Consider the following 19,565-nt stretch of genomic DNA (forward strand, 5'->3'; position numbering starts at 1 on the left):
TCCAAGAGTGATTCAGTTAAGAGGCTTTCAAAATACCTGCATTGCTCCATGTATTCTCTGAAGCTGCAGTGTGAAAATGACATAGGAAATCCACTTCTGTATGCAAATAAAATTATTACATAATATCAGGGTTTGGAAAGGTGAATATGAAATAATTTCATGTCTTCACTTGCTGAAACAAAATGGGAAAGAAAAAAGACCTCCCTACAGTTTGTCAGGTTCTCTCACATAATATTGACAAAGAAGTGCTTTTGTATTGTAGCTAGCTGGGATAGCACTTAACATCAGATATTCTGTGCTCCTCTTCCTCAGAGAAGGCATTTTTTTGTAGCAGAATAGACAGTAATACTCAGCTGGGGATGATCTTATTACCATTTTGCATAGGACTTGTGTCTTATTACGACATATATTCCTTAGTTTTTCAAACAGAAGTTCAAATCCCATATTCATCTTGTACTTCTCATTTTTGTGCCGTCTATCCAGAAGAAATTTAGCTCAACAAAATAAAGCTATTATCAGTTTTCAGTATATTACATTACTCTGACATATGTTCTTTTATCTTCCCTACCCTACTTCATGTGAACTTTATTATTGCAAAATCATCTACATTTTACTTAAATTACCTCCTTTCTGTTACATGTTAACATAATGCAACAGCACATCATTTCCTCTCTCTTACATGTTAGGTTAAAAAGACAGACCAAAATAAATTCTCACACCTGCTCTAAACCGTTTTCTATGCAGTAGAGAGCTATCAGCACTGGCACTTAAATGAGGGGAAAAAAAAAAAAATTAAAAAAAAATTGTGCTAAATGATATTGGCTCAGGAAATCAGAGACCAGCTCATCAATACAAGAATCCACCTTAAAACATAGACACAGCTTCCTGCTCAGACATCTTCAAGGAATGAATCAAGTGGATGTTACTAAGACTACTTTAAAGATCTCTTCTCAGTCATATATGGAGGTCAAGGGTTTACTTGTCACTATTGTTAAAACAGAGCTTTAATACTGGTCACAATAGACAGAATTTTTACGTAGAAGCCTCTACATATTATCCTTAATTTTACTTGACCTGAAACTAAAAAACCTGTAAAAATGCAAGCCCTATTTCCCCTTTATACCTCTAAACTTGTTATTTTCATTTTTGTTCCTTGCCTGGGAAAAGCAGAGATCATAATTAAGCACCTTTAACCACCTTGCTGAAGAGAATACTAATGTGCAAGTTACCAAGAGCAGATTTATTTACATAATTTAAATCCATATCAAATAAAGTGAATTCCCCAATCTTATTTTATTTTCTATATATACTTTATTTAATGATCTCTTATTATGTAGTTTCTTAAGGTTGTTTTTTTTTTTTCTCAATTTTTAGTAAGAAGAAAACACCTTATGCTTTAACAAAATTTCCCCTCATCTTTCCATCAGGAAAGGAAAGGAAAAAAAAGGGTAAATGTTAATAACAGCTCTAGTCCTCTTTGTTAGTTGGAAGTTTGGGAATAAGAGCTGCTTTTATTTAATAAGTTAGCTGCAGAATGAAAATCCTGCTCATCTGACATCAAAACATTCAAAGAGGTGAGGGTAAAATATTTAAGAAAGCTTTCCCATAATAACCACTGGCAAAAATCTTAATTATGCTGAAACTGTGAGATCTATTCTGTCTTATTTTTTCTATCATGAATCTTAATTCTGAAACAGATACAGTTGTTTGAAAAATTCCAATTACATTATCCCTCAGTGCATCGTGATCTTATGCAGACTGCTCTCATAGTTAACATTTACAAGAGATCAACAGCCTCTTCATCTATAAAACATCCAAGTTTTAACAACGTTATGTATGAAGGTGAAATTCACTATGCCACGTGGGAACTGAAAATCAGGATGTATCTTAGCAGTAGCTACATGAAATTCTGCATACTTGCTTTTATGTCTGGATTTACAGAAGCTGTGACAATTTTAAAATCAGTTAATGATGTGGCAAAAGATCATTCCCTGAAATGATTCTACAGTTTTACTATCCCAAAACAATGGCTTCATCTCCAGGTACAAGTATCCACAGATAGGCAAAAATGTATTCTGCCTTACAAGCCACAACAGGAGTGCCACAGCCTGGTTTTTACATCAGTAAAAACAGACTCACTTTTTCCCCTTGTCAACCTCCAGCTTCTTAAAAAATGTCTATCAGCCAAGTGTGATGATGACTACTGTAATTCCAGATGACTTCTAAGTCATAAGATTTGAGAAACAGATAATTTAATGTAGATGAACTACCTTTCAGTCTTGTCTTGATTACACAGTTACTATGTTTTCACTGAATCTACACCCATGCAAATTAAAATACATATTGAAGGTTAAGACAGTGAACAAAATAGTAAGAGGTTTATTTTCAACTCTACACTACTTTCCTTTCTCCTTGATTGGAGACAAACAGAACTGTCCTGCAAACTCATCAATCGAGTTTAGAAACCATTAACTCAGCCTACAAGGTCATCAAGATAAGAACAAAATCAATAGGATTGTCCTTTGGTGCTCTTTTCAGATATGGCTAATAAGTCCATACAGCAGAGTCTTACATACTGGTTCATTTTTAGTCAGATATTTACCCTGGTTTCAGTGCAATTTCTGGTTTGCTTTACAAGCTGTCAGTGTTCTGGTTTTGACTACAGCACCACTTCGTGCATCTGGTGGGACCACACCACTGTAAGGCCATGCCTAGTGTATGTAACACCTCAATCAAGCCTGGCTAATGCACAGATTGCTGAGGAGAATGGGAAAATAATGCTCAAATAATGGAAGACAGCATCTGGATATTATAATTATGACCAACCATCTAAGCCAGAATGAAAATCTACATTAGGGTTGATGTTAACTCATTAAACAGAAGTGCAAAAATTACCTCTCTTGGCCTGCAGCAAATGATGACCCCTCTTGAGCAGCCCTACTGCACAGCCTGAAGGAAGGCCTGCACTCTGAACACACCAAAACTGGCTGCATGAACTAGTGGTGGGAGAGCTCTCATCACCAGACAATGACAAGCCGTAGCATAGCTCGTGGTTAGATGTTGAGCTTTTAAGTTCTTTGCAAAGCAGTCCCTGCACCCCCCTGGTCAATCCTTCTGCCACTAAAAGCGAGCATCAACTGATTTTCTCACAAGCGGATCATACCTTATGCCACCCCTGACATGGGAAATTTCTGTCTGATGGCCACCCCATCAGAAACCTTTTAATGCCAAAAATACAAACAAGCTCTGCAAACTGGAGCACCTTCCCCTTAATAAAGTCAGAATGGTGGTACTGCCTAAAAAGGGACTAAGTACCAGCAATGCCAGCACAGTGTGCCTGCTTATCATGTGCACACCCTGAAACAGGCACTGATGGGCTAAGCTTAATGACACACCAGAGAAAACATTTGAGAACCAGACAGCTACACCTGCCATGGATGCAAATTGGCCTAGCTAGCTTCTATTTTCAGCAATTTGGTGCTTAACTGCTATATTTGGAAAAGACAGAAGGGAAAAAAAAAAAAAAAAGTTTGTGTTCGGGAACCATGCAGAATGTTAAAATACCTATTCAAAACAAATGATGCAGACAAAAAATTCAACACACAGGGGTGGATATACAGGTTTCCTTTGGCAGCATGGAAAAAACAGGGTTATCATCTAGGCACAAGTCATTTCACCTGTGCAGAGAAGCTTTGCAATCTATTGCACTTGAATAGATACAGAACAGCCTTTATCTAACGTACTAAACAAGGAAGGCTGTCACTGCTTCACAAATGCAGCTAAGGACCATCCTAGTCATCCTTCAGCAGAAAAAGGCACCACAAAAACGGTCAGCAATATCCAGTAGCCCAGCTGAAGCCATCTTCGTTCACAAGAAGTGAACAAGGGAGTTTTTCTGACAGCATATGAGTCTGAAACTTCTCCAAGGTGCTGACAACAGCCAAGTCATTCTCAGCTGACAAAAGTGGAAGTTATTTTAAAGCTTGCCAAGGGCCATAAGGGTCATTAATGAGGCTGAAAAACACCCCAAACCTCCAAAGCCCCACCACAATGTCACAAGCACAAGACACAGACACACCCAAATTTTTTACACCTAAAGCCCCCTACCACACTAAAATACATCCCATACCTTTATGTTTTCACTTCTTCAAACCTTCCTTGCAATTTCCTCCTGTACACAGGACAGAAGAACTGCAAGTAAAAAATGCTCAAAATATCTCTAAGCAATTCTAATGGCACTGCTATGCCAGTGATATGAAGCATATCATGTCATGGATAGACTATTTTATGTGCACTTGTTTAGCTTACATATGAACAACTGAAAAGTAGTTATGAAATAATTTTTCTTGGTTGGAAGAGAAATAAAATGGTAGTTTTATTTAAGGCTGCAACATACAACTGGCAAACAAACCTGCTTATTTTGAGGTTACCCTAGAAATTACCCTAGAAAAGCATCATTATTTACAGGAATCACAGGTTTGGGCCTTTGACTTTCAAAACACTTCCAGATGTTCCTCCAAAAAGTTGGGGGTTTTAGTAGTTTATGCTAATGTTACAAAAATTTTCATATTTTAAACAGCTGAAAGTAAAATGCCACATTATTTTATGAAAGATATCCACGTATTGCATATCTCTCTCAGTGACTTCAGCTAGCCTGTCTCTCCCACTCCTGCTAGACTGTCAATCTGAATTCTGCATATTCCAAAGCAAAATTTCAAACTTCCTCTGCTTGGACACAACAGGATTTAAACTTAAATAAGAACCAAATAATTGATGCTGTTTTCTTGAATATCCACAACTCCAATTGTAACTCCTTGAAATAATTTATCACTCCTGAGATGTCTAGTGTATCACTTCTCTCCCCACCTTGGTTTTGTACTCTGGAATTATTTTTAGTTATTTTTTAATGCTACATGTCCATATACCATGTCAAAGTGTGTGTATATATATCCCTGTAAAAATGATAAAATTAAAGACAGATGATTAGACAAAAGACTAATAACCAAATAATTTCTGACAAAAAAAATCAAATCATGCCCACAAAAATGCATGCAGGACTTGATTTTTTTTTTATTTTTATTTTTTCTTACATTTCTGTAATGCTTTATTCTACTAATTTTGAATACCTCCTTGGAATTGTTCTTGTAGCCACTTATTTTGTTGAGTGACATTTATGTACTTTGAATGTTTTTACTCTCAGACATTGCTCAGGATTTACTTCCCTTTTCTGGTTTTTTCATTATTGAAGTATTTAAAAGCATTTCAGAATTCTCCTGAGATACAATCTTTACCTCCTCCTATAAAAATAGCAGGGCTTTTTCTTATCCTTGTCTTTTCTATACTACCTCTGTCTCTTAACATTTGGAGCAACTGTGTTCTTCCTAGAACTGCTTAGATTTGCTTTTGGTTTATGAAATTTATTAGGTGTGAAATATTTTATTGCCTTATTTACTGGCTTCAGTGTCCTATTCTGGGAAAGCAGGCAGATCAGCTACAGGCACCCTTAAAGACAACAACATTAATGACTCCAGCTGATGTTCCTACTTTTCCAGCCAATGGAAATGTGAGCACTGTTCCTGCAAGTAGCATGCTTCCTGAAGCACTGCCCCAGCACACTCCCAAGTGTTCACTGCCTGGAGTGAAGCCAGACATGTACCCTGGCCTGGTGCACACAACTGCAAAAGACACATTACGATCATCACTTACCAAAGAAAAAGAAGTGATTTATATTTTTCATAAGCAGGACTACTCAACATTAAACCTAAGTTTCCCTTACACAGAAATATTAAATTAGTCATTCAATTATCAAATAAAGAACTGAAAAGGGAATTTAGGCAACAAATATCTATGACCAAAAAATTCAATTTCTCCCTTAAATGCAGAAAAACAGGTTCAAAACCTGATGAAAATATTGTGCTACTACCTCCTGCCAATTACTGTGCCATCCCAGTGTGCCACAGAGCCCTATCAGCAGTCACTCCAACATCCTTGACAGTCTATCACAGATACTTGCATTTCATTTATCTATGGTATGTTGACCAAATAAATATGTAACACCATCTCAATACATCCAGAGCAAAACACAGTTTAACAGCATTAGATAGATGAAAAGAAAGAACAGGGAGTGTACAAGGACACTGACTATGATCATTACAAATCTGCGCTGAAAACTCTAAATTTAAGTAAATTATATTTTTATTGAAGTATAATGGAAGTTTAAGATTCAGCAAGCATAGTTTGGACTCTCTGTATTTGATATTGAGGACCTGGAAACCTGTGGGTTTGCAACGTGCACCACAACTTGAGACGGGAAGAGATCAGCAAGCTCCTAGCTCCCAATCTCCTCCTTCACAGACTGTTAGACAGACTGCACATTCATTTTCTCAGGGTGGTTCCTTGACTCATTCTTTCTTTTCCAAAGCAAATGGCCTCATGGCTGACCTTTACTTGCAAGGCATGGAAAGAAAACAGCAACTTATGTAAGGAAAACCACCAAATTTTATAGCCACCTTAGTAATGTATCAGCTACATCATGGTTAGCCCAATTACAAAAAAGGACAACCCTGCTGCCTAGAGTCAAAGACCGTCCTACAGGACAAATAAATTTAATATGCAGCAAAACAAATTAATGTTCAGGAAGCTCCTCTACTTGTTTTGTTTATATATTAGACATTTTTCTACTGTGATACAATCAAGTGTTGCCAAACAAGCACTCACTTTCATGAGAATCCTCAAGAAAATAATTTGAGTGTAGCAGAGCAATTTATCTTAGATCACTCTACTCTTCTCATTTGCACTATTGTATTAATGCCTTATGGTTCAAAGGCAGATTTAAAAATGTTGGGAATAAGCCCTTCCATAATTGTGTACAAGTATAGCACAATAGAACTGTAGCTCTTAAGACATACATGCAATACAAATAATCATTCATTTCATTATGGTTGCATAAAAGACAACAAGCTCCAAGAAAAATGGCTCTCATTTGTAAAGATGACCAGGAGTAATCCTATGCCAAGAAAAGACCAAAGATTTTTTTTTTTTAAAAGCAACAACTACAAAAAAAGACTGTGTAATCTAAAATCTTGTTTAAATTTTCTTTTTGCTACAAGGCTATATTGAACTTAATATTGAATATGAATTTGAACTTAATTATTGAATTAAGTGATTTTTCTTTTTCCATCATGAAGTCAAGACTTTGGAGTACCTATGAATTTAAGATTCCCTTACTGGACATTAATTTCAGGCAGGTATTTTTCATAATAATTCAGCATATCAATTACTTTTTTTTTTCTTTTTCAAGGCATGTTATTAAACCTTCATGCTCCACATCCCCTCCAATTCTTATTACTATTTTCATACCCTATGGTGAGGCTGACAAAAAGCAGTGTAGATTTGACAACCACAAGCACAGGAATCTAGCAAGAAATTACTATGCAAATGTGTCTGGGAGAAGATAACATTAATAAATATTTGCTGATGGGCTTTTTGCTCCAGTAGGTGGCACATTTATAATGAAAACTTAACAGTAGTTTAAGCCAAAGATCAGAATCCTCAGATGTACATGCCACTGAGAGATGATGAAAGGTGTAAAACACTTCCATGTGATGTCATTTTAGAGGAACTAATCCAAGCTCACCAAGTTTGTAAAAACTTGGAAGGAAAATATTTTCATCTTTCTATAAATGCAAAAAAAAAAAGGCTTATTTTTCCTCAGCAGTTACTAGCAACGTCAATTAAAAAGGTCCATTAAAAATAATAGATGTTTGCCAAAGGAAAATTAATCAAATCTTCGAAGCTAGACTTTAGTTAATTTTGCAGCTAAAGGAATGTAAGCACACCATATTTTTACTTCACTGTAGAGAAAAATCAATTACAAAGGCTGATACAAAAAGAAAAATCTGATAAGGGGAGAAAATACTACCATGTGATTACATAAAATTTTAACTAAAAGAGTGTAAGATGATGTTTCAGAAAAAATAACTAACTAATGTGAGGTAACTCCTTGACTTCAGAAGGGGAAAGTAGAGGGAAAGCAGGCAGTTCAGGAGTGACCAACTTTCCCAGAAATTCAGTGATATGCAAAAGAGAATTCTACTTCTGTTTTAGTTTAAGCATTTTTATTTTAGATACTGCTAGAAAATAATGTTCTTCTTTAATTCAAGCCATGTTATTTTTGAATTTACTTACAGACAGCACTCTCAAAAATCTTGAAAACAGGTACATATGCCCTGACACAGAAGTGAGGAGAGTTTAGAGAAAGGTCAAGTTTCAAGCAAACTGCAGAAATAAATTCCAAGCAATACTCAAATTCATAGAGCCTTTTCATTCCCACTTATCTGGGAGGAAGTTTAGTATCAAGGGGAAAAAAAATAAAAAAAAAAGCCATATTCTGGCAGCACACTCTCTGGATTCATAAATACTGAACACCAGCTTGCAAAGTATTAGAAAGATTAGTATTAGTATTATAGTCACAGGCTTAGGAGCAAGCCTGTTAACAGTACCTCTTGTCAAGACAGTTCTGTGCAACCCAACTGTAAGCATTTAACCTTAAGTAAAAGGGTAAAACAGGAAGGAATTGGTTGTCCAAATAAATTAGTATGCTTACGCTGTGCTTCCCACTCTTCCCACAAAGTACAGAAAGAAGTCTTTGTGGATAGATGGATGTAGCTGCTGGGGACATGCTCCAAAGGAGGTAAAGACATTCCAAGGATAATAGTCTGAATATAACTCTGGATGATATTGTCTCTAATACAATGAAGTGAAAAAGACAACGGCTAATGAGCATGACCATCAGTACTAATGTATGTAAAAAAGGATAAAAACTCAACGAAATTATTTGCACTGTTTGATTACAGATATTCTTGTCCCAAAACCTAGGTGAAACTGTAAGGAAACATCTGTCAGGCAAATCATACACACAGTGTCTTTACAGCTGATTAGATGCTCCATTCTCCACTTTCTGTCTTCACTGAAGGTGTGGTTCAGATCAATGAAAGCTTCTGAAACTACTACCAAGAAAATTAGGCAACACGATAAGCACACATCACATACATGAAGTCAGATAAAGCTATGCCAGTACAGACCCTACATCAATATTAAGCTAAAGTATTATGCATTTTTTCTTTTCAAATCAGTAAAATAACTTTGAGTGACAGAAGCTCACTTCTGTACATCCCAGATGGTAGCAAGAAGTGGACACAGTTGCTCCATAGTTGCCTTTCAGTATTTAAAATACAGTATCAGAAACAGAGTCCAGCCGCTGCAAAGGAGCAGAACAAGCAGTCCATACCATAACCAAGGAATTTGACCTGAAAAATCACTCTTCCCAGAGAAAAGATTGATTCTGCCAGCTGAAAATAACTATAGGAGAGGAAAAGACAGCAGAGATCCAGAAAACCTTGAGAAGTATCAGTATCATGGTTCTAACTTAATGCAAAGAAAGAGAGCTTTATGAACTCACTCCTGCTTGAAAGAGTATTTGTTCCAATTGCATGTCTTGCAGACTTTAAACACCAGGACCCAACAGTCCATGACTGTGGAAGCAAAGTTGTCCTTCTGATTTATCAGTGAGTCACTGAGGCCACTGATGCAAAATCATGTTATTAAAAAAGTAATACATAACCTTTTCCAACGTTATACAGTCTCTGCTCGTAATTGCATCCTTAATACAGTGTCAGCCTTGAAATCAAGATTCCTTGCCATTTTATAAGGAGAATGTATCTAATCATGGAGGTTCTTTAATAGTAGAGAGGAAGAGGGACCTCCTAGCACATAATTAGAAAATTCAAATTGGCAGTAAGATACACTTCTTAACTGCAAAGGTAAAGGTTTATTTAAAAAATTCAGCAGCATAACAAGTAAATTCATCACATCCTGATGTACTTAAAATGAACTTGAATGTGTCTCTAAATAATGTGTTCTAGTTCAACTGCAGATTTATTTGACTTAACAGCAAACACTGGCATATTTGGGAAAGCAATTTCTTCTCCTAAAGGAATTAATGCTAGAGATTGTTTTGTCCAGTACTCTAGAATAGATAAGGCTTGGTGTATCCTTTGGTCCTCAGAGTCTATAAGCCCCAGTGGATGCACTGATTCTGACTTTGTTTATACCAGTACTGTCATACCAAACCATACATGGCTTACAAATGTGTTGACTTCCAAATTTCTTGGTAACAAGTTAACTTTGATTAGTGTAACAATAATAATTTCCTCATTATTTTCAGTTAATTGGTAGATGTCCCTCCAGACTTCGCTTTGCGCTGGCAGCTGATTGCTCCACACCACAGCAATACCATCATGTTCCACTAGCATTCAGCAACAACATCAAAGGGAATAGAAAAAAGGGGGAAAAAGAAGTTTTAAGTGATTATGGGTCCTCAAAGGCTCCTCCTCTCTGTGCATCTGCACTGTTACTGGCCATTGTTCTACCAACTAACAAACAACTTTGCAACTCCCAAAACCTTGACTTTGCATAACAATTTCTCCTGGCCCAAGAACTCTATTAAAAGTAGGCAGTAAACAACATGTTCATGCAATAGATGGCTTAGAAAATAACATACTGAGCAAAGGGATTTCAATTTTAGGCCAGGAGCACAGTAGGATAGCAGTTTCTTGCCGTTCATCATCATTCAGCTGCTACTAAAAGCTGCTACTTTGACACATTGTAAGATACATCATTTCCAGCTACATGTATTTGACCACTGAAAACAGAATTAAAAACTGCCATTTTTCTTCCAGACTCCATGCGTGCTCCCTGTCTGAGACTGGATGAGGTGCCCGTGTATTTCTCGACTCCTGATGCTCTCCCAGCAGTTTGCTTTTGCCACAGAGGGGTCAGTGTTGAAGAGGCAAGGCAGATGCTCTGCGAGGAGCCACAGCAGCTCCCCTGTGCACAGAGCACAGCTGTCGGTTCTGACAACATCCTGGCTTAGGGATGATCATGGGATGGGTGAGACTCCGAGCAGCAGAACAGACTGCTAATCTGCAACCAGCAGAAACACCACAGCCCTGCTCTCCACTCTGCAGATATTCAATTAATGGATGACAACTCCTGAGTTTAGGATTCTTATCTTAGTTATTTAAAGCAGTTAAAACAGCTTTGATGCATTGCATCAATCTTGCAAAGGGATGACTTGAAGCAGTCAGGGAAGTGTGCTATATATCAAAGCTACACCAAGCTTTCAAATGAGGAAAGCAGTAAAAAGCAGAAATACTTTTTAAATACAGATAGCTTTATCTGCCCAATTCATCCACTGATTTCAAGTCTGGATAACCATAACAAGTATTTTTGAAGCAAAACTGTAAAAATACATAAAACAACTGAATTTGGTCTAAGGCAAAGTATGCACCTGGCATTCTATCACCTATCAAGAATTTAAGCAAAAAATTAAGCACACTAAGCATAGATACCATGGAATAACTAATAACCAGAGTAGAAGTCTAATATACACTTAACAGAACAATATAAACTCAAATATTTTTTCTGCAAAAGTAATCTGAAAATCCCTGAAACAAAGTTGACTTGTTTGTTTTGAGGAAGATTGAAAGAAAAAAAGATAATTTTCCCTTGAAGGAGAAATACTCGTTAGGATGAATTCTTAAAATGAATAAGCGTTTACAACTGATAAAATAAAATATTTTATTTTTTAAGCAATATTTTAACTTGTTTCTGCCAGATTTTTCCTTGTTTCTGTCAACAGATATCAAGAACAAATCTGGAACTAGACCATTTTTCCATTCTTTATAACCACGTTTAAAATACCCCAAACCTGGGGATGTCTTCATAAAGACTTATGCCCCAGTCAATACACTCCTTGTGTTCCAGCTTTGGCTTTTCTCGAAGTCTACACCTTAATTCAGCAGCCAAAGTGACTGAAAAGCTTCGATCTTATTTTCAGAAGTAACCTGGGTACACAGGAGCTAAGTGCTGTTTATGCCTCCTTAAAAAGAGCCTACTACAATGATTACTTAATAGATCAGTTTCTACTATTCAGATTCTCACTAGAGATGCATCAGGATCAAATGGTACCGCTGACAAAGCTGGCCACAATACATGAATTGCATTTCCTAACAATCTTCAGTCCTTTCCAACTAGTCTGTTTTTTCTTGACGAAGTGATTTCTGTGTCTCTTTATCCAGATGTGCCACTCTAAAGCCTATGAATCTTCCTTGATCACCTAATAAAAAAAGCACCTCAATTTCTGCTCATATTTAAATGCTCAATCACAAAACATTTCAGGATGTCAACATTGCAAACGTTCAAGGCTGAGCCAGAGGAGCTGCACATGTGTGAAAATTTTGAATTCAGCTTGAGCAGAAAAAAGGCTTCCTATATGGATTTCTTACCCCACCTTCATCTCTCCACCCCTACTTTGAAATACCCTGAAGAAAATGGAGACCCCCAGGTGGAAGTTACAAACTCAGGCACTGTGTTTGACTTCTGCCAGCACAGAATGCTTGAAGCAAGCGAAAGGGAAACTCACACCAGAGACCTGCTGTGTCTTCTCTAGCTCAGTAAAAACAAACAATATCAATATGAACAGCTAGCAAAACCAAACAAAAAAATCCAAAACTGAACACACCACAGTAACCTCAGAAGTCCCTTGACATGGAAACATCCTTTCATCACCTGAACAGAGATGATCTGAACACAGACCTCCTACATCATCCAGAACAACCCATACACTAACAAGTGGTATTACCAAATGCATCAGAACATAAATCCTTGCCCAGAGTCTGATAGTTTCACAAGTTGCTTAAAGGGAAAATTTTGTCCACTGAGCTTTCACAGTCATATCCTTTCTCTCAAGTAGCTCCTGTAACACACTGGATGAATTTTAAAACCTCAATCCTTAAGGAAGCTGTATTCCTCAGTTCAGAGTATTAAAAAGACTCCCTCATCTCCTCCCAAGATCTGCACTGTTCAGTTCAGTCAGAGACACAAACACTTCAGTGTAGGTCTTGAACCTATCCAAGGCTGAGGAATTTAGCCTTTCATCTGCCCTGACTGCTGGTATCAATACAAAAGCACTCTCCTTACACCTCTGGAGATCAAAATATACCCAGCTTTCCTCACTTCCAACTAAAAAAAAATTAAAAAACATCCTTACAGGAACAAAAAAAGCATATGTGAAAGAGGGAAGTTACTTTGTTCATTTTCCCCTCAGAGTCGTGTTATGAGTACTGCTCAAAGTCCAGCAGAACAGAAAACATATTTAAAAAAAAAAAAAGTGACAATTTCTTGGCTGAACATTATGGGTGAGACCTCCAGAACATCTCTGGCTCTTTAACCTACAGACAGGAAGAAATATATAAACTTGAGCTTCAGTAGTAAAGCTTCAGCTTTACAATCACAGTTCTCAGTGCACTCAGCTCCTCTGGCAGGATTCATCAGTGACCTTCACTAAAAAAAAAGCAAATTTCAAAATTTCCACAAAGAGCTTAGCTAGACTTGGATTCCAGAGTCAAGTGACTAACATGGAATTGCTCACAACATACCACTTCCCCAGTAATTTCTTTTCCTTTTAGCTTAGCTTTTATTTTCCTTTTGCTTTCCTTTTAGCTTCAGAATCTCCCTGTAAAGTAATCTTGGCAGTAGAGATGCTGCTACCCCCTGAACACTCCCAAAGTACAAAAGATCACCACACTTGAACACTGACCTCTTCTAAAGGAGAAGAAATTAAAATTACAGTGCCATGTGATAACTGACAATCTGATACAGAAATGGCTAGAGAATGGAAACAAAAGCAATAGAGCTCCACACAAAGTGTTTTATCCGACACAAACAAATCAAATCTTGCCTCTCACTTGAACTACCGATATGAAATGGCAGGAGGGGAAACATGCAGCAATAATATTTGGAAGAAGGTGCAACATCTTTAAGGGTAAAAGGACCTTGCAAAAACCATCTTGGAACAAAGAACCAGCCAGACTGAAATTTGGCAAGCTTATATTCATAATGATATAAAGAATTACCAAAAAAATACAAGGACAAAGAAAGGCGTTCTAGTTCAAGCATTTAAGAGAAATAAAACATTTTATATGCCATGGTAGCAACATGTCACGCACTATTTTCCAAACAGTCATAATATTTTTCTATCTGGTAGCCTTTAAACACACACTGAAGAATAGCAAGCAAATTTATTCAAAGATCCTAAAATGACAACAATATATATTTAAGCTGTCAGTAAGCATCTCTTGCACGACTACAGAAGCATCCAGACATGGTTTTGAGAAGGCAGCTTTGTTGAACTGAGACTGCTGTGCTTTCCAAGTGCTTGTGACAAAGGGCAGTCATCTCCATAGATTCTACTTCTCCTCCTCCATGATGATGGAATAATAAAAAAACTTGTGCACCAGCTTACATTTACTTCCTAACTAAACTTCTGGGAACTATGATCTCCAGCTTTTTCTTATCCCAGGAAGGCGTAACAGTAGGTGGAACAGGATCTCCCCTCAGCACTAAACAGAAGAAACATTACCAGCTCTAGAGCACAACCACACCTTGCACAAAAAAAAAAAAAAAAGCATTGTCAAATTTTGCTGCTTGCAGACAGGACTGAGCAAAGAAGTAAATACTGTATCATTAAAAAATGTTTATTTCAGGATCAATTCAGAATTGTGAAGACCTAGATTAAACCAAATACATTTTTAAATTGCCTATATACAAGAGAGAATAATGTAGGCTAGACAGAGCAACCCAAGTGAAGTGCACAATGTTAAAACACCTTAACCTTTCATCAAGCATAGCTCCCTACTGAGGGAAGAGTCACAAATCTGGCGTGGTTAGAAAAACAACAAAAATCTGCCAAGAATGAGACACAGGTTAAAAATAAGTTGGTTCATCAATTTATGAATTATATGTATTAAAAAAGGTTTTACAAAGGTTTTAATACCTACTTAAACTTCTGTAGATTCCTGAAGAAAGGGAAAAGCTTGTGACATATTCTAAAGATCTTATCTAAAAATCATCTTGAGTGTTTAGGGTGCTTCATATACATTTTTCAAGTGCATTTTAACCTTAATCATTAAATAAGCACATAGAGAAAATTAGCATTGAGAGATAGCAATTTTACATATCTGGGGGGGGGGGGAAGCAAACAAAAAAAACCTTATGAACTATAAAAAGGTGACAATTAATTTAATAATTTTATGTCATAAATGACCAATGTTTTCTGAAATACGACAACAAAATAATTCCAAAATGCTGTCAGCAATGTCAGGAGTTAGGTCATTCAGGATAACTTTCTTCTATTTGCATCTCCCTAGGATACCCACCAAAAACTGCATTTTTGTTGGGGGGTATTGTTTTGGATTTTGTTTGTCTTTATCTCCAAAGAACACCTTAGCAGAAGCTATCAGCTTTGACAGAACACCAAAATTCTGGCACTGAACCATAAATTGACCATTACCATAAAAAGAACTGCTAAATGAGAAACTATGTGCTCAGTATAAAACTAATTTCATGCTTTCAAAAGCACACAGTGGCTTCTAGCAAGATAGTGGCCCTGGGACTTGCAAAGACAGATTGGCTAATACAAATGGTGTGTGCTCCTGATGCAGTCTGCTTAGCCAAGCTTTACATGTACTGGCAGTAAATGGAAATTCTCGAATCTTCTGTCAAACAAATACACACTTATCTATAACTTTGGAGCTGAAAGCTATAAAACAGCTGCCTCATAAATATATTTAGCAGGAAAAAGCATGAGCTGTCCTAGTTCCTCAGAAGAAAAAAAAAAACTAACCCACAGCAGTCTTTACATAGTAAGCACAGACATTTCTATAGCAAGCAAGACAAAAAATCCAGTAAGTATTTTTCAATATATTTCCTTGTTTTATTAAAAAAAATATTATCAGCATACTCAAGTATAATCATAGGAGGTCTCACCTCAGCAACTCAAATATTCATGTAACAGCAGTGCTTAATAAGTAACTCAGCTGAACTCATTTTTTATGTTCTACTATAGGTGAAATTCTCAATAAAACCCCTTTTTTTAAAACGCACAAGTACAAAGTCTGTTGAGTTTACGATAACACTTTCAAGCTTAAAGATTTACTACTAGAACTTCATGGGCTACCTTTAGTACACTATCTGTTCCCTTAAAACTTGGTGCACTAAATCTCAAATTTAACTGGTTAGGGAGAAGCGACAGTAATTTTATACCCTTCTCAAAGAAAGCTGTCAATGCAAATGAATTACTGGAAGCTGTCCTGGGCATGACAGATCATAACTTTTAATACTAACAATGACAGACATATGCAATATGTCAAATCTAGTATACAATTTATTTCATTCTTTACTTTTTTAGTTTGTCTGGAGAATCCGACAGCTCTTCTGTTTCACACATCATTGTAACTATGCTTTGAGATTTAACAAGCCAGAAAGCAAGCTCTGGTAAGAGGTATTTATTCACACTGCTAATAAGCTTCTTTCTACAACAATAAAACAGCATCACTGACATTCAAAAAAACATTTAAAATGCATAGGAAGTCACCTACTGGAAAGATGCCCTCTGCAAACAGCAAGCAAGGAAAGGGAGCTTGCCACATATTTAGTTACTTCTAATACCGAAATAAGAGAAGAAAAAGATGCATTACATGCCTTGCTGTTTTTATTATCCTTTCCACTGGAATAACTAAAACAGAAATGCACTGCACACAGAAATAATGCCAAACATGTAAGCATCCACTCTTACTGCCGTAGCACAAAGCAATTCAGTGAAGTTTAATAATAAATAAAACAGACTCACCTCTACTGGGAAGCCCACTCCACATTATGGCAATAGTATTTAAGCAGGTTAAACAGCAACCAAGTTACATAAACAAAACTTCCAGTATGTGACCAATATGATCTACGGTGCTACAGAGTGTTGGCTCCAGCCCCAGTCATCTGTGTGACAGTTCGCTGCTACACCAGAGCAGCCTCAAACCTTCCCAGATGCCGGCTTATTGCACTGCTCATTGAAAATCCTTCACACGCTGGCAACATTTTAGGGAAGGACAAGCACACTCTGAGTCATTTGTAAAGAAAGCAAAGCAATTTCAGTTCTGTATCTTCATGCCTACCGAAACACAGAGCACTGTCAAAGTAGAAGTCTGCCTGAATTTATGCTGAGAATCAGGCAACCCAAGCCTTCATTATCAATGCATGGAATCAGCTACAGAGATCAAATTTAAACAAACCATAAAAAAATAAAAGGATATGATTATGAAAGGCTCTCCAGCTTCAGCTCCAAACCACACAGAACGAGGAATCATCTATCTAGACTGTGTAAATGTTAAAAATAGCTCTGTCTTTTCTACAACAAACGCAAGACAGAGGAGAATCAGCAGACTGTATTGTGATGAGGTTCATTATTGGGGGGAAAAAAAAAAATCTTGCAATAAAAATTAATGATTCCTTACAGCTTTTCTAAATAAGATTAATTAAAAATTATGCAAATGAAATAAGTATTTTTTTTAACTATGTAACAGACAAAGTCTGTTACATATTAAGACCCAGGATATCTATTAAAAAGAATAATAAATATTTGGGTGAAAATATTGAGAATACTGACCCAACAAAGACCTGTACAGTCTAGCAGATTAAGTATTTGTACCAAAAACTAAAAAGAAAAAAACAACCAAAAACCCACAAAACAAAAAGCACAAAAAACCCCCCCAAAAAACACCTAAAGCATGACATTACACGACCAGTGTCTTCATCCTTCTAAACCAAGAGCAATTTTAAATTACTTACTATGAAAGATCTCCATGGCTTATTAAATTTATGCTACTCCTACTCCCACATGGACTTCTCGCAATGTACATCTTTATGTCTTTTCAGGTACTTCAATGGGTTTTCTTTCCCCAGAAAGGTAACAGAGCATGTGTTGCTGTGCACACTCACACTGAGATTCACAGCATAAGATGTAATCATAACTAGGCTTTCAATAAATGGAAAGACATGGGAGTTTTTCATTATATTACCTGTACAGTTATCTGCTGGGTCATGTAAGAGAAATTTTGACAGGATCTGATCCCAGATGAGAAAAATTGCTATGCAGAGAAGATACCAGTTTTTCTTTTACAAGGTAAAAATAATGAACAAACCTGACTTCATTATTTTATTTTTTCCAGTAGTTTTAATATAGAAATCATGGTTAGAAATGCACATGAACAAAAATGCCTGAATTTATAGATCCCTTTTCATCTCAGCTGTCTTTACTTCTGAACTGTGGATCACATCCTTCCGTGAGACAGTGAAGAAATTCTTAGAGAAACTGAACTCAACCGATTTAAGAAACTCTCCAGGCCATGCCCAAAGTGGTTAAATGACTAGGGATATGCTCCCAATTGAAGCAGAAGTGGTGTCACCTCTCCTGCAGCCATTCTCAGCTTGAAACCAAGGCTGGTGGGCATATTTTTGGTCCTAGATTCTAGAACATCTGATGTTCTGATGTCTGAAATGCTGATTTTTTACCACTGCCTAACTGCCCTTGGAGAGGTTAAAATGTCCAGGAAGGCATTTTGCCACAAGAGAATATACAAGACTACAAGAATATATCTACGCAAAGTAATGACAAAGGGTGCCACGTGTACTGTCCGATTTTGTTTTGAAATCCTTCCGCATTCCAACCAAAGGACCACCCCCTATAAACCACTTTTTTTCCATAATAGTTACATACTCTGTTTGTTTGACTAACGTCATTCATGTGCTCACCACCTTAAAGAGAATGAAGTGGAGCCTAGAGATGAATAATTGGTCTGATAACCTTTACCAACTTCAAAAGAGTAATTGTTTTTAATTTGCCATTTGGGAATTTTTAAATGTTTTGCTCTGATGCAACTTATCAATTACTTTAAAACAAATGACCTCAACAAAATAATTTCCCTTTTTTTTCCTGAAGACTAACCATGAGCACACATATCATCTACTTAATATTTTTATTAATTTTACCAGTACTTTCACAGTGCAGCTACTCAAATAACAGAATATTATAGATACAGTGTGTAGCTATTGGTAAATAAGAAACAAACTTTAATGTCAGTTCTGGGCCTTATATTAACTCTTCTCATCAACATTTTGGCAGGAGTACCAAGTGACCTAAATGAATACAATAAATCTGCTTAATTTCAGAGCAGCTAATTAAAATCCTGATGCATCCCTTCTATGTTTCTGCGAAAGAAAAACAGCAATTGCTTATCGTAAGTACATTTCATATTATAAGAAAAATGTTACCTACCATTATGTCTTAAGTAAATGGTGGAAGAGACTCAAATGATACAAAGAATATGGTACCATCTACCAAATGCAATCTCGTTCAAGAGACCATCAAATAAGAAAAAAGTCAACGTACCCTGTAGGGAGAAGTGAAATACTAAGAGCTTCTCAAGAGCTCACTAAGCTAAGTCTCATTATGGGCACATAACTCTTTTTGTTATTATTTCTTTTTTGCTTTTTAGCAAGTCTAGTTTTTTACAAACAGAAAAATGGATTCTACCTAGAGTAGAACAGCAAAGCATGGAGCAACTTCCCTCTCACAAGGGGATAGAGAGGGGAAATCCTGTGGAGTTGCTCTGCTT

At 36.6% G+C, this 19,565-nt stretch overlaps 1 protein-coding gene across 5 annotated transcripts in view; it reads right to left on the minus strand.

The window, feature by feature from the left end:
• ZNF385B (zinc finger protein 385B) overlaps window positions 1–19,565 on the minus strand; it is a 152,670-nt gene that overhangs the window by 98,620 nt on the left and 34,485 nt on the right. Inside the window, exon 1 of one of the 5 annotated variants that reach the window (XM_088059139.1) lies at window positions 16,751–16,877. The exons of the other annotated variants lie outside the window; for them this stretch is intronic. Coding sequence (XP_087915265.1) covers window positions 16,751–16,775 — 25 coding nt within the window. The 5' untranslated portion in view covers window positions 16,776–16,877. Of the gene's footprint in view, window positions 1–16,750; window positions 16,878–19,565 lie in introns of those variants that run through there. 5 annotated transcript variants of the gene reach the window in all.

The sequence above is a fragment of the Pseudopodoces humilis genome, chromosome 8 (assembly GCF_049639895.1).
Source record: "Pseudopodoces humilis isolate 2021_Gansu_Grassland_sample_001 chromosome 8, ASM4963989v1, whole genome shotgun sequence".
In the NCBI taxonomy this organism is placed as follows: domain Eukaryota; kingdom Metazoa; phylum Chordata; class Aves; order Passeriformes; family Paridae; genus Pseudopodoces; species Pseudopodoces humilis.